Raw genomic sequence first — 16,267 nt, 5'->3', positions numbered from 1 at the left:
AGAGAGTCTGCTAAATGACTCCCTAGTGTAAGTCTCTCTGGATAAGAGTCTGCTAAATGACTCCCTACTGTAAGTCTCTCTGGATAAGAGTCTGCTAAATGACTCCCTACTGTAAGTTTCTCTGGATAAGAGAGTCTGCTAAATGACTCCCTACTGTAAGTCTCTCTGGATAAGAGAGTCTGCTAAATGACTCCCTACTGTAAGTCTCTCTGGATAAGAGAGTCTGCTAAATGACTCCCTACTGTAAGTTTCTCTGGATAAGAGAGTCTGCTAAATGACTCCCTACTGTAAGTCTCTCTGGATAAGAGAGTCTGCTAAATGACTCCCTACTGTAAGTCTCTCTGGATGAGAGAGTCTGCTAAATGACTCCCTACTGTAAGTCTCTCTGGATAAGAGAGTCTGCTAAATGACTCCCTACTGTAAGTTTCTCTGGATAAGAGAGTCTGCTAAATGACTCCCTACTGTAAGTCTCTCTGGAGAAGAGAGTCTGCTAAATGACTCCCTACTGTAAGTCTCTCTGGATAAGAGTCTGCTAAATGACTCCCTACTGTAAGTCTCTCTGGATAAGAGAGTCTGCTAAATGACTCCCTACTGTAAGTCTCTCTGGATAAGAGAGTCTGCTAAATGACTCCCTACTGTAAGTCTCTCTGGATAAGAGAGTCTGCTAAATGACTCCCTACTGTAAGTCTCTCTGGATAAGAGTCTGCTAAATGACTCCCTACTGTAAGTCTCTCTGGATAAGAGAGTCTGCTAAATGACTCCCTACTGTAAGTCTCTCTGGATAAGAGTCTGCTAAATGACTCCCTACTGTAAGTTTCTCTGGATAAGAGAGTCTGCTAAATGACTCCCTACTGTAAGTCTGTCTGGATGAGAGAGTCTGCTAAATGACTCCCAACTGTAAGTCTGTCTGGATGAGAGAGTCTGCTAAATGACTCCCTACTGTAAGTCTCTCTGGATAAGAGAGTCTGCTAAATGACTCCCTACTGTAAGACTCTCTGGATAAGAGAGTCTGCTAAATGACTCCCTACTGTAAGTCTGTCTGGATAAGAGAGTCTGCTAAATGACTCCCTACTGTAAGTCTGTCTGGATGAGAGAGTCTGCTAAATGACTCCCTACTGTAAGTCTCTCTGGATGAGAGAGTCTGCTAAATGACTCCCTACTGTAAGTCTGTCTGGATAAGAGAGTCTGCTAAATGACTCCCTACTGTAAGTCTCTCTGGATAAGAGATAAGAGGATAAGAGAGTCTGCTAAATGACTAACGTGTAAATGTATGATTGCGCTTGTTTTCTGACCCTGTATCTCCTCTCTCTCTCTCTGTAGTTATGACATGATGTTGTCTTGTTGGAGTGAGGACCCTCTGAAGAGACCTTCCTTTAGGAAACTAGTAGAGAGGACTGAACTTCTACTGTCAGAAGACACCAAGAATGTACGTACTGGAACTGTTCAGCAATGTTTGTTGAAATGCATCTAGAATTATCAATATATGTGAATGAAAGTTGTATCGAATTGAAATGGAATCAATAACTTGGTATAATTATTTGAACTACTACTGCCAGAAAACACCAAGAATGTATGTTCATAAATACATGTATAGTTTATAAATATATATATTTTAGCTTTATATGGATTTATCATTCTACATTTACGCATTAATATGAATGTTCATATCCTCAATTGTATCTTTCAGCAATGGTTAATGTAACATGCTCTGTGTTGATGATTGTGTGTGTGTGTGTGTGTGTCTGACTCTGTGTGTCTGACTGTGTGTGTGTGACTCTGTGTGTGTGACTCTGTGTGTGTGACTCTGTGTGTGTGTGACTCTGTGTGTGTGTGTGTGCAGGTGTACCTGAACCTGAGCTATGGAGCTGTCCTTCCAGACCAGCAGAGGGCAGCGTCTCATAGACTGAGCTCAGTGAGCAGCACTACGGCCTCGACACAACCACTACTGCTGAATACTGCTGATGTGTTTCTGGACTACGACACTGTCTGAATACTGTACACACACACACTACACTACACTACACTACACTACACTACACACACACTACATACACTACACACTGTGTATTGGACTCCATCTCTCTGTATTGATCAGTCTGTGATGTATGTCATGTTGTATTTAACCTTTATTTAACCTTTTATTTAACCTTTATTTAACCTTTTATTTAACTAGGCAAGTCAGTTAAGAACAAATTCTTATTTACAATGATGGATGGCCTACCCTGGATGACGCTGGGCCAATTGTGCGCCATCATATGGGACTCTCGATCACGGCCGGTTGTGATACAGCCCGGGATTGAATCAGGGTCTGTAGTGACGCCTCTAGCACTGAGACGCAGTGCCTTCGACCGCTGCGCCACTCGGGAGCATGTAGCATGTAGCATGTAGCATGTCGTCCATAGGTTTTAGTGCTATGGTCAGTAACCAGCCTGAGACTCCATTTCTCTCCATTATTTAAAAATTGTTATTTAGCCTTTATGTTGACAGGGAGTCCGTGCTGAGACCAATGTCTCTTTTCCAGATGAACCCTGTATAGCACACCACAATACAATAAACACATTAACCTACACATTCATATACACAATGCACATTATTACACACAGCAATACACAAATAGACAAATAGCAAAACGCAATCATAAAAACAGACCCATTCTTCATTAAAAAGGTCTCCTAACAACTGTCTGAAATGCCCTAGAGGCACCAATTCCTCCATTTTTAAAGTGTATTATAAATCATTCCGTATGTAAGTTGAAAGCAAATTAAAGGCTGATTTACCGAAGTCTCTAGACACCAAAGAGAGTCTCCAGAGTGAACGAGTTTGATAAGTTGACATTTTAAATCTTAACAGGGATGCTCGGTAAGTAAAAACAAAGTCATGGATGTGATGTACGTGACTTTAAAAGAGGTCAAATCAGTGAAATGCTTACTTACAGGCTCTAACCAATAGTGCGAAAAAAAGGTGTGTGTGTGTGTGTGTGTGTGTGTGTGTGTGTGTGTGTGTGTGTGTGTGTGTGTGTGTGTGTGTGTGTGTGTGTGTGTGTAAGTAAAGAAATAAAACAACAGTAAAAAGACATTTGAAAATAAAAGTAGCGAGGCTACCTCAATCAGTCAGGCTGATTGAGGTAGTATGTAGATATGGTTAAAGTGACTATGCATATATGATGAACAGAGAGTAGCAGTAGCGTAAAAGACACCCAGGGGTTTAAGACTAGAGGGAGCTGTGGAAAGAACGACACCCAGGGGTTTAAGACTAGAGGGAGCTGTGGAAAGAACGACACCCAGGGGTTTAAGACTAGAGGGAGCTGTGGAAAGAACGACACCCAGGGGTTTAAGACTAGAGGGAGCTGTGGAAAGAACGACACCCAGGGCTTTAAGACTAGAGGGAGCTGTGGAAAGAACGACACCCAGGGGTTTAAGACTAGAGGGAGCTGTGGAAAGAACGACACCCAGGGGTTTAAGACTAGAGGGAGCTGTGGAAAGAACGACACCCAGGGGTTTAAGACTAGAGGGAGCTGTGGAAAGAACGACACCCAGGGGTTTAAGACTAGAGGGAGCTGTGGAAAGAACGACACCCAGGGCTTTAAGACTAGAGGGAGCTGTGGAAAGAACGACACCCAGGGGTTTAAGACTAGAGGGAGCTGTGGAAAGAACGACACCCAGGGGTTTAAGACTAGAGGGAGCTGTGGAAAGAACGACACCCAGGGGTTTAAGACTAGAGGGAGCTGTGGAAAGAACGACACCCAGGGGTTTAAGACTAGAGGGAGCTGTGGAAAGAACGACACCCAGGGGTTTAAGACTAGAGGGAGCTGTGGAAAGAACGACACCCAGGGGTTTAAGACTAGAGGGAGCTGTGGAAAGAACGACACCCAGGGGCTTTAAGACTAGAGGGAGCTGTGGAAAGAACGACACCCAGGGCTTTAAGACTAGAGGGAGCTGTGAAAGAACGACACCCAGGGGTTTAAGACTAGAGGGAGCTGTGGAAAGAACGACACCCAGGGGTTTAAGACTAGAGGGAGCTGTGAAAGAACGACACCCAGGGGTTTAAGACTAGAGGGAGCTGTGGAAAGAACGACACCCAGGGCTTTAAGACTAGAGGGAGCTGTGAAAGAACGACACCCAGGGGTTTAAGACTAGAGGGAGCTGTGGAAAGAACGACACCCAGGGGTTTAAGACTAGAGGGAGCTGCACTTTGAGAAATAGTATCACCATAACAACAGGTAGAAAGGTTGATAAATAGTATCACCATAACAACAGGTAGAAAGGTTGATAAATAGTATCACCATAACAACAGGTAGAAAGGTTGATAAATAGTATCACCATAACAACAGGTAGAAAGGTTGATAAATAGTATCACCATAACAACAGGTAGAAAAGGTTGATAAATAGTATCACCATAACAACAGGTAGAAAAGGTTGACTACACAATCTGCTTCCTGCTGACGAGAGAGAGAGAGACAACATCTGTTTCTGTAAAAAGAGCCTCTTTAAATTTTAGTTTCTTAACAAGCTCAGTCGTACGTTTAAAAAGATAAATCATTGTCAATCCAAAAGAGTATTTGTATACAAGGCCTCGTTCGATTATAGAACCATCCGATCGAGTGAAGATGTAATCCATCTGAGACAATCTTGCGAGAACTTGAAAACAACAACTATTTCATTTTGCCTGTACTAAGCATGAGTTTTAAAGTCATTAAGGGCTTCCTGAACGACTGCAAAATCGTCCTGTAGCTTTGTCACAGCCAGGGCAGCAGTCGGGGGAATTGAGTACATAATAGTATCGTCTGCATATAGAGGAAATGTAAAAATGTTAACAGATTGACCAATAGCATTTATATACATAGAACAGGTGCTAGTATCGACCCCTGCGGAACACCTCACGATGGCCTGAGTTCTGTCACTAAGAAACCATTAACAGGTGTCAGAGCTCAGGCCTTATCGAGGACAACTTATTCAATTTAAATTTGCATGATCAACATTATCAAAGTCCACAAACAAAGCAGCACATTTTCATTTTAGTGTTTTAAAGCATTAACAACGATCGTTAACAACTGAAGTGGTTGCTGTAATAGTGCTATGCCCCAGGCCTAAACCCTGATTGGATGTCCAGGCCTAAACCCTGATTGGATGTCCAGGCCTAAACCCTGATTGGATGTCCAGGCCTAAACCCTGATTGGATGTCCAGGCCTAAACCCTGATTGGATGTCCAGGCCTAAACCCTGATTGGATGTCCAGGCCTAAACCCTGATTGGATGTCCAAGCCTAAACCCTGATTGGATGTCCAGGCCTAAACCCTGATTGATTTACATTCATAAAAAATAGCAAAGTTGTACATTTACCAAGGATTTTAGAATTTTAGCTAGACCAGGAAGCCTTGAAATGGGGGCGATAATGATTAAGATCCCTGCTGTCCCCGTCCTTATGGAGTGGCAGAACAAGATCTGATTTCCATACTTATGGAATATTTCCTGATGACAATGTTAAATATAAAAATGTAGGTTATTGAGCCGACAATGATGGGCGCTGCACACTTAAGCAGACCGGGATCCAATTGGTCGGCCCCCTGTGGATTTCTTGTTGTCTATCAAAGCATCCAGTACTTATTTTTCTGTAAATAGCCTAAAAGAAAAGCTTTGACTATCATTTCTCTGATCATTCAGAAAGTTTCCCCCTATCAGCATCCAGCCCCAATATCATTGTGAATAGGCTTAGAAGTTCAAAGAGATCGCCCGCTGAAAATAAAATGGTGATTTAATGCAATATTAGAGCCAATATACAATACAGTATGTATACAGTATGTACTGACACAGCAGTTAGTTTATAGGCTGACTGACACATCTATACAGCATGTATATCTACTAACACAGCTGTTTTGACTATATACAGTATACACCATCATCATCAGAACATTTCCCAGGACATAGACATATCTGATATGGGCAGAAAGCTTCAATTCTTGTTAATCTAACTGCACTGTCCAATTTACAGTAGCTATTACAGTGAAAGAATACCATTCTATTGTTTAAGGAGAGTGCACAGTTATGAAATGTATTAATAAACCAATTAGGCACATTTGGCCAGACTTGATACAACATTTTGAACTGAAATGCAATGATTCATTGGATCAGTCCAAAAAAAAATGCACATACACTGCTGCCATCTAGTGGCCAAAATCTAAATAGTGCCTGAACTGGAATAATACATTGTAGCCCATGTCTGCAAAAAATCTAAAATACGATTGGTAAATGAGTCTAGCCAGCTATCTAAACTTGTAGTAATTATGTTCTCATTACCGACCGGGGGCCCCCATTAATTTTGTTTGTCACTCTCACTCAGATATTATATAAAAAACTGCAAATATTTCTCTCCACCCTTTGGCAAACTGTGTAGAATTGCAAGAGATTAACTCTATAATGTTTTATTTTATGAATGTGGGTTCTATGAGAAACATAGAACCAGGAAGGGCTCTGTCTGGGAAACATAGAACCAGGAGGGGCTCTGTCTGGGAAACATAGAACCAGGAGGGGCTCTGTCTGGGAAACATAGAACCAGGAAGGGCTCTGTCTGGGAAACATAGAACCAGGAGGGGCTCTGTCTGGGAAACATAGAACCAGGAAGGGCTCTGTCTGGGAAACATAGAACCAGGAGGGGCTCTGTCTGGGAAACATAGAACCAGGAGGGGCTCTGTCTGGGAAACATAGAACCAGGAAGGGCTCTGTCTGGGAAACATAGAACCAGGAGGGGCTCTGTCTGGGAAACATAGAACCAGGAAGGGCTCTGTCTGGGAAACATAGAACCAGGAAGGGCTCTGTCTGGGAAACATAGAACCAGGAAGGGCTCTGTCTGGGAAACATAGAACCAGGAAGGGCTCTGTCTGGGAAACATAGAACCAGGAAGGGCTCTGTCTGGGAAACATAGAACCAGGAGGGGCTCTGTCTGGGAAACATAGAACCAGGAAGGGCTCTGTCTGGGAAACATAGAACCAGGAGGGGCTCTGTCTGGGAAACATAGAACCAGGAGGGGCTCTGTCTGGGAAACATAGAACCAGGAAGGGCTCTGTCTGGGAAACATAGAACCAGGAGGGGCTCTGTCTGGGAAACATAGAACCAGGAAGGGCTCTGTCTGGGAAACATAGAACCAGGAAGGGCTCTGTCTGGGAAACATAGAACCAGGAGGGGCTCTGTCTGGGAAACATAGAACCAGGAGGGGCTCTGTCTGGGAAACATAGAACCAGGAAGGGCTCTGTCTGGGAAACATAGAACCAGGAGGGGCTCTGTCTGGGAAACATAGAACCAGGAAGGGCTCTGTCTGGGAAACATAGAACCAGGAGGGGCTCTGTCTGGGAAACATAGAACCAGGAAGGGCTCTGTCTGGGAAACATAGAACCAGGAGGGGCTCTGTCTGGGAAACATAGAACCAGGAAGGGCTCTGTCTGGGAAACATAGAACCAGGAGGGGCTCTGTCTGGGAAACATAGAACCAGGAAGGGCTCTGTCTGGGAAACATAGAACCAGGAAGGGCTCTGTCTGGGAAACATAGAACCAGGAAGGGCTCTGTCTGGGAAACATAGAACCAGGAAGGGCTCTGTCTGGGAAACATAGAACCAGGAGGGGCTCTGTCTGGGAAACATAGAACCAGGAAGGGCTCTGTCTGGGAAACATAGAACCAGGAAGGGCTCTGTCTGGGAAACATAGAACCAGGAAGGGCTCTGTCTGGGAAACATAGAACCAGGAAGGGCTCTGTCTGGGAAACATAGAACCAGGAAGGGCTCTGTCTGGGAAACATAGAACCAGGAGGGGCTCTGTCTGTGTCTGGAAACCAACTCTTCATGTGTAAATACATTAACTTTAGCTTTATGTGCTTTTAGGGTTTGTTTTATGTTAATAGTATGTGTGTGTGTTGGTTTTTAATAACAATGTTATGCAGAGAATGTATGTGATGAATGATGCCATGTAAAAACGTGCTTCTTCTGTAACGGGACCTTGAATGGTTTGGAGGCTGAGGATGTTTTGATACAGTTGGTTGACTTGTAATAAAGAAAGTACTGGAACTATTGTGTGGTGTGTGTGTGTGTGTGTGTGTGTGTGTGTGTGTGTGTGTGTGTGTGTGTGTGTGTGTGTGTGTGTGTGTGTGTGGTGTGTGTGTGTGTGTGTGTGTGTACCTGGGTCTCCTCAGGACATACAGTCAGGCCAGGTATAGACTGTGTTCCAGTGGAGGCCATCACTGCTCCTGTAAAGTAAACCTTGAACAAAATGACAACAACAACACACACAACCAACAATACATTTGTAATCGGGTTTTATTTTCATATTGACCAAGGGAGAAAGGGAGGAGAAGGGTTAAGATTACAGGAAACACTTCAAACTATGTTTCCATGTGACTTTGGGAGAGAGGGAGAACACAGCTGGTGACAGGAAGAGGAGATGCACGTCAGGAGAGCACCATTTACACTGCTGGACGTCACCTGGTAAGTGTACATTAAACTAGTTGGCTACCTGGTAAGTGTACATTAAAACTAGTTGGTTACCTAGTAAGTGTACATTAAAACTAGTTGGTTACCTGGTAAGTGTACAGTAAAACTAGTTGGTTACCTGGTAAGTGTACAGTAAAACTAGTTGGGGTTACCTGGTAGGTGAATATTAAAACTAGTTGGGGTTACCTGGTAAGTGTACATTAAAACTAGTTGGGGTTACCTGGTAGGTGAATATTAAAACTAGTTGGGGTTACCTGGTAAGTGTACATTAAAACTAGTTGGGGTTACCTGGTAGGTGAATATTAAAACTAGTTGGGGTTACCTGGTAAGTGTACATTAAAACTAGTTGGGGTTACCTGGTAAGTGTACATTAAAACTAGTTGGGGTTACCTGGTAAGTGTACATTAAAACTAGTTGGGGTTACCTGGTAAGTGTACATTAAAACTAGTTGGGGTTACCTGGTATGTAAGGTTTCTAAGCTGGTTTTTAACCAGTAAACTAGCAGGGTTTCTAGAAACCACCACGGTGTGTACTGGTGTAATAACAGTTAGTTCTAGAAACCACCACGGTGTGTACTGGTGTAATAACAGTTAGTTCTAGAAACCACCACGGTGTGTACTGGTGTAATAACAGTTGAGCTTCAGTCTATCAGTGGTAGTCACATGAATAATACATAACGTCCCCTTCCTGACCCGTTTCTGGTGTCCGTTTTCAATCCGGACCTTCCAAAACAAATCCAGCATGTCCGTGATGCAGGTAAAGAAACAGCGTTCAGGTCCAACATTCAGAACATTCCAAACAGAGCTGCTTGTTACAGTACATCGGAACAACGGAAGCATAGAATCAGAACGTAGAATTTCAGAACTTGATTCTCGTACTATGAATGGAACATGATTGAACCACTACATTACACAGCCTGTTTCTCTTCTACAGAAGATTGGCTACGTCCCACCCTATTTCATACATGTAGTGCACTACTGTAGACCAGGTCTGGACAAACGTAGTGCACTATATAGGGAATAGGGTGTCATTTAGGACACAGTCAAACAGGGTACGTACGTTGAGTCTTTCCACCGTTACATTCTTTGGACTGGGTGTATATCAGTGATGTGGAAACAACACTACAATAACAGTTTAACAGCTGCATTTTTTCAGCAACAAAACTCACAAAACACAACAACTAAAGGACCTGAATTTGCTGAGGGATGTGTGTCAAAAGGGTAGTGGTGTCAAAGTGTGTGTGTGTGTGAGACACACACGTTGTCATAGCTTCATAGGTAATGATTCCGCATGAAACCATCCGTCATTGGAAGCATTAATACCTTCGTGTGTAATCCACAGGAACACAGTGGACAACACTCAGTCTCACACTAACATGTATTCAAGTTGGGCTGCATCTCTCTTGGGCGTCATCATCACAGACTAAACACAGAGGAAGATTCTAGAATATTCACCAGTCATCATCATTACTGCAACGCATGAACTGATTGGCTGTTCCCGTGTGATACAGGAAGTAGAACAAAACGAAGAGGAGAAATGACCAAACCAAGACAAAAACAAATCACAGACATTCTGGGAAGTCCTTTTTCCAAACAACACACTCCTCCTGTCCTGTCCAAGGCTTTTACTGTTAGATATGTCTTCACTGTTACATTACTGACTGACTGACTGACTACTGACCAGACCTGGGTCAAATATCACCTGACTACTGACCAGACCTGGGTCAAATATCACCTGACTACTGACCAGACCTGGGTCAAATATCACCTGACTACTGACCAGACCTGGGTCAAATATCACCTGACTACTGACCAGACCTGGGTCAAATATCACCTGACTACTGACCAGACCTGGGTCAAATATCACCTGACTACTGACCAGACCTGGGTCAAATATCACCTGACTACTGACCAGACCTGGGTCAAATATCACCTGACTACTGACCAGACCTGGGTCAAATATCACCTGACTACTGACCAGACCAATGCTAACTCTTTACATTTCCGTGACGTAAAATTTGATTCGTTTTTCATGATTTGATTTGTTGATTCGTTCCTAATAACCAGAAAACCAACGCATCAGAAGAATGGTTTGTTATTATCGGTCATTTCCCATCTCCTCCTGACAGACATGTGACATGTTCTGTCTGGCCTGGAGAGACTGAGCATGTGCAGATGTCAGGTTATGATTGGGCCCCATGTGAGACGTGTGTTTACTGGAGCAGATAGATGCATGTCTGTTGAGTCCTTGGCTGATTCTCCAATGGCACCCAAGTCCTAATGTAGTGCACTACTTTAAACCAGGGCCCAATGGCACCCTATATAGTGCACTACTTTAGACCAGAGCCAATAGGAGAGTAGGGTCCCATTTGGGACACAACAGTTTTATTCCTGAGGAGAGACCATTCAGCAAATTGTGGATCCTTGAATAAGGGAGTTAGTATAAGACACAGGGGGAAACACACACAATGTAAACACATTCATATACACACACACACACACACACACACACACACACACACACACACACACACACACACACACACACACACACACACACACCGTCTAGAGGTAAACACATGGACAAGAACACACACTCGCATACTCTCTCTCACACACACAAACATACACACACATTTCCACACACATCCAGATTCAACACAGCTAAGTCTGTAATTTACTGTGTTAGACCTCATTAAGTGCTATAATATCATGGGGAGATATACTGTCTGTAGGTCTGTAATTTACTGTGTTAGACCTCATTAAGTGCTATAATATCATGGGGAGATATACTGTCTGTAGGTCTGTAATTTACTGTGTTAGACCTCATTAAGTGCTATAATATCATGGGGAGATATACTGTCTGTAGGTCTGTAATTTACTGTGTTAGACCTCATTAAGTGCTATAATATCATGGGCAGGTTAAATATATACTGTCTGTTATGTATAATAAAACTCTGTTTCTTTCTTCATTCAAAAATAATCCATTCTCTATACATGCAGTACTCTGATAGAAGGGTCATATACTTCTGGAAATATATATACCTCTTTGAATAGTCTGTTAAAATATATATCTCAACTGACCCTGTGTGGTGTGATGATTGGCACTTGGAATAACTAAAACCCTGACAGATGGTCCCAGATCTGTGTGTTGTATTGTCAACACATTATTAACACACATGTATTGTTAAGGAGAGATGGCAATTACAACAACTGTGACAGAATCTCCCACCACAAATGGATCAAGCAGCGGAGAAGGGAGTCAAGGGAATACGGTCTGGACTATAGGAAGCAGCGCGCTTGGGAGGAGATGGCATCCTGGTCGCTGGAGGTATTGGAATCTAGGATTGACTGGACATGGGAACAATTACTGGACTACTGTGACAACCTGCCTGGGAGGAAGGTAGAGCACGAGAGGCACCCCCAATAATTTTTTTGGGGGGGGCACACGGGTAGTTTGGCTGGGCCAAGGGTGAGCCCTAAGTCAGCTCCCCGTGTTAATATGGAGAAGCGTATGGAGTGGAGGGCGCCGTGTTTTGCTGAAGTGCGCACAATCTCGCCCATACGCACGCACAGTCCGGTGCGAGATATTCCAGCCCCTCGCAGATGCCGTGCTAGAGTGGGCATCCAGCCTGGTAGGAGGATGCCTGCGCAGCACGTCTTGTCGCCGGTACGCCTCCTAGGACCAGGCTACCCTACCCCCGCTCTACGCACGGCAACCATCAGGCCCCTGCACAGCCCAGTTCGCCCTGTACTAGAACCCCGCTCGTACAGGGCTACTAGTTCCATCCAGCCAGGAAGGGTTGTGCAGGAGGTGAGATCAAGACCGCCTGTGCGCCTCCATGGCCTGGTGCTTCCAGTTCCTGTCTCTCGTGCGGACCCGGAAGTGCGAAATCCCAGTCTGGCACGTCCAGTACCAGCACCACGCACCAGGCTTCCAGTGCGTCAGCCCAGTCCGACTCGTCCTTGTGTCCTCCTCCCAGAGTGCTAAGAACCTTGGCGTGATCCTGGACAACACCCTGTCGTTCTCCACTAACATCAAGGCGGTGACCCGATCCTGTAGGTTCATGCTCTACAACATTCGCAGAGTACGACCCTGCCTCACACAGGAAGCGGCGCAGGGCTCCCTGCCTGTGCCATTAAACCCCTACAACTCATCCAGAACGCCGCAGCCCGTCTGGTGTTCAACCTTCCCAAGTTCTCTCACGTCACCCCGCTCCTCCGCTCTCTCCACTGGCTTCCAGTTGAAGCTCGCATCCGCTACAAGACCATGGTGATTGCCTACGGAGCTGTGAAGGGAACGGCACCTCCATACCTTCAGGCCCTACACCCAAACAAGGGCACTGCGTTCATCCACCTCTGGCCTGCTGGCCCCCCTACCTCTGAGGAAGCACAGTTCCCGCTCAGCCCAGTCAAAACTGTTCGCTGCTCTGGCACCCCAATGGTGGAACAAGCTCCCTCACGACGCCAGGACAGCGGAGTCAATCACCACCTTCCGGAGACACCTGAAACCCCACCTCTTTAAGGAATACCTAGAATAGGATAAAGTAATCCTTCTAACCCCCCCCCCCCCCTTAAAAGATTTAGATGCACTATTGTAAAGTGGTTGTTCCACTGGATATCATAAGGTGAATGCACCAATTTGTAAGTCGCTCTGGATAAGAGCGTCTGCTAAATGACTTAAATGTAATGTAATGTAAATGTCAAGTTGGTAAGACAGCACAATTCATACAGAAAATTCAGCAGATGTTTTTTTTTTACAAAGCAACTTAGAGTCAGTCATACGTGCATAGATTTGACGTATGGATGTCCCTAGCTGGAATCAAACCCACAACCACTGGGGTTGCAAGTGCCTTGCTCTACCAACTGAGCCAACACAAGACCAAAGTGATGTGGGACCAGGCTAAGTAATATGACCCACCCCTGGTCTGGTTTAAACTGTATTTACCCGTCTGTCTGTTGGGTCGTAATGATCTGATTGGATCAGACGTGGTTGTTGTTCTGATAAAACGTTTAAAAATGTTGAGTCTAAAAAAAAATGTTGAGTTTAAAAACTACATTTCCCAGCATTCCACTAGAACCCGAGCCCGTCCATTAAACCAACGGTGACACAACATCTTTTAAAAAACGTTTGTCTCTCCGGGGGTCACGTTCCAACACAAATAAAATACACCCTTAACTGAATTACTTTGATAACCTCAAGGCAGGAAGGGAGGAAAGATGGAAGGATGGATGCATTTTCAAAGTGTTGGAACAGGGCCGAAGACCTTTCGGTGGAAGAGAGAGGCGCTCTTCATACTAGCTGAACATCTGTCACCTCATATCTGACCAGGAAAACACTGAATAAAGTCTGAAGTCATTTTGTCAAAAGTTACTAATAAAAACGTACAGTTATTTACCCATGCAATCATATAAAATACTAATTTCCGTTTTTTTCCCTTGTAGCTATAATGGATATTTACATGTTTTCTTTTTATGTTACACACGTCTGTACTGTACAGACCCATAGAGGTCAGTCCATCACCACAACATTCCTTTTGGAGTCTCTCGTTACCGTGGCAATGCAGAGTTCTACTGGGTTTCCACGGACACCGAGTTTGTCTCTCCTCCAACGCACAAACAACAACGTTCCTCCTGGTTGCTACGGGATACAGGGTTCCGATGGTTCCGGTCCGTACTATTGTCACCATGGTGATGAGGAGTTCCTTAGGAAGGTGTAATCCAGGTGGGGCCAAACCTCCTCCTGAAGATCTCCTGACTGCAGGCTTTTGTTCCGGCCCTGCGCTAACCAACACACCTGATTCAGTCCAGAAGAACATCAAGGTCCTGATGAGCAACTGAATAGGTGTGTTAGAGCAGAGCCGGAGCCAAACCCTGCACAGTTAGTAGCTTTCTAGGAGGAAGGGCTGGCCACCCTCACCGTTACCCATAATTCAGTTTGTTATAGCGGAAGATAGAGGGGGTCAACACAGCAGCTATATCGGTAGGGGCAGTAGGAGGTTGGGGTTGGGTGACTCCAACACTGTAGTTCCATTAGAAAAACACAATCCCTCCACACCTCCGATTGGTTCAGCCTTCAGGTCATAGAGTCTGATTGGACGCCTGGGTCGCCCAGGCCTACTGTGCTTGGCTGCTGGAGCTGTCAGTCCGGTGCGAAGGCGGGCCTTTGGGTTGTTTCTGTGGCTGTGGTTTCAGCTGCAGCTGATGCCTCTGGTTGTGAGACTGTTGTTGTTGTGTTACCTGGGTGAAGGCCTGTTGCTGTTGTTGCATGGGGAATGCTGCCTGGAGGATCAGCTGCTGGTTGCCGTGGAGAAGACGGGTGCCCTGGTTACGGGAAGTAAGATAGAGAGACAATGGATTAGAATGGTATTCTTATTCTAATTCTATGGTTAGAACTATAGAAGTGACTCTATGACATTATGATTAGAACACTGTGAAATCCTTGAAACTCTAATACACTCCAGGTACACATTCCCCTTAGTCACAGATCTAGGATCAGGGTAAGACAGATAGTGTTCATTCTGCCTCTGTCCCTGTTGAACTCTGCCCCCACACTGCTCTCTGCTGGTTACATGTAGGAACTGCTGCTGCTTCTGTTGATTGATTTATTTCACCTTTATTTAACCAGGTAGGCTAGTTGAGAACAAGTCCTTTATTTAACCAGGTAGGCTAGTTGAGAACAAGTCCTTTATTTAACCAGGTAGGCTAGTTGAGAACAAGTCCTTTATTTAACCAGGTAGGCTAGTTGAGAACAAGTCCTTTATTTAACCAGGTAGGCTAGTTGAGAACAAGTTCTCATTTAAAACTGCGACCTGGTCAAGATAAAGCAAAGCAGTTCGACACATACAACAACACAGAGTTACACATGGAGTAAAACAAACATACAGTCAATAATACAGTTGAAAAATAAGTCTATATACAATGTGAGCAAATGAGGTGAGCAAAGTACATACAGTGAGGGAAAAAAGTATTTAATCCCCTGCTGATTTTGTACGTTTGCCCACTGACAAAGAAATGATCAGTCTATAATTTTAATGGTAGGATGTGTGCAAACCTGGTGGCCAACTACAAGAAATGTCTGACCTCTGTGATTGCCAACAAGGGTTTTGCCACCAAGTAATAAGTCATGTTTTGCAGAGGGGTCAAATACTTCTTTCCCTCATTAAAATGCAAATCAATTTATAACATTTTTGACATGCGTTTTTCTGGATTTTTTTGTTGTTATTCTGTCTCTCACTGTTCAAATAAACCTACCATTAAAATTATAGACTGATAATTTCTTTGTCAGTGGGCAAACGTACAAAATCAGCAGGGGATCAAATACTTTTTTCCCTCACTGTACAATATAGCAAGTAAAACACTGGAATGGTAGATTTGCAGTGGAAGAAAGTGCAAAGTAGAAATAGAAATAATGGGTGCAAAATAAATAAATACAGTAGGCAAGGGCGGAAATCCCGGGGGGGGGGGGGGCGGGGGGGACACGACCCCCCCCCATCCTGGGAAAAATATGATTTGTCCCCCCAATATATCACTGAAACATAACTATGTAATTTAAATAATATTAATAATACGCAATGAAAGCAATTGTGCTGATTATAGACACTTAATAGCTCGTTTTTAAGTTTCAAAAGATTGCGACCCCCCCACCCTTTGCCTCACAATGGTTTGATCCACTGCCAGTTCCTTAGCTTGCTACGTAACAGAGAGGTCGTATCTACTGTCTGAAAGGCACTCAATGCACGTAACTGACGTGAGGTTAATCCAGTCAATCGCGCACACACACTAGCTGAATATGCA

The 16,267-nt window shown here is 44.3% G+C and overlaps 2 protein-coding genes across 5 annotated transcripts in view; one reads left to right on the top strand and one right to left on the bottom strand.

Moving 5' to 3' along the window:
* The window catches only part of kitb (KIT proto-oncogene, receptor tyrosine kinase b), a 50,890-nt gene extending 42,842 nt beyond the window's left edge, over positions 1–8,048 (top strand). The window contains exons 20-21 of the mRNA XM_082978656.1: positions 1,321–1,426; positions 1,841–8,048. Coding sequence (XP_082834782.1) covers positions 1,321–1,426; positions 1,841–1,990 — 256 coding nt within the window. The 3' untranslated portion in view covers positions 1,991–8,048. The remainder of the gene's footprint in view (positions 1–1,320; positions 1,427–1,840) is intronic.
* Positions 8,049–8,279: 231 nt separating this feature from the next.
* LOC123733193 (circadian locomoter output cycles protein kaput) overlaps positions 8,280–16,267 on the bottom strand; it is a 62,460-nt gene continuing 54,472 nt past the window's right edge. For all 4 annotated transcript variants that reach the window (XM_082978658.1, XM_082978657.1, XM_082978660.1 and 1 more), the window contains one exon: positions 8,280–14,794. In XM_082978658.1, the coding sequence (XP_082834784.1) occupies positions 14,588–14,794 (207 nt within the window). In that variant the 3' untranslated portion in view covers positions 8,280–14,587. The remainder of the gene's footprint in view (positions 14,795–16,267) is intronic.

The sequence above is a fragment of the Salmo salar genome, chromosome 08 (genome assembly GCF_965601325.2).
Source record: "Salmo salar chromosome 08, fSalSal1, whole genome shotgun sequence".
Classification (NCBI taxonomy): Eukaryota; Metazoa; Chordata; class Actinopteri; order Salmoniformes; family Salmonidae; genus Salmo; species Salmo salar.
The sequence above is the reverse complement of the archived record's forward strand: the minus strand, read 5'-3'. Positions and strand labels throughout refer to the sequence as shown.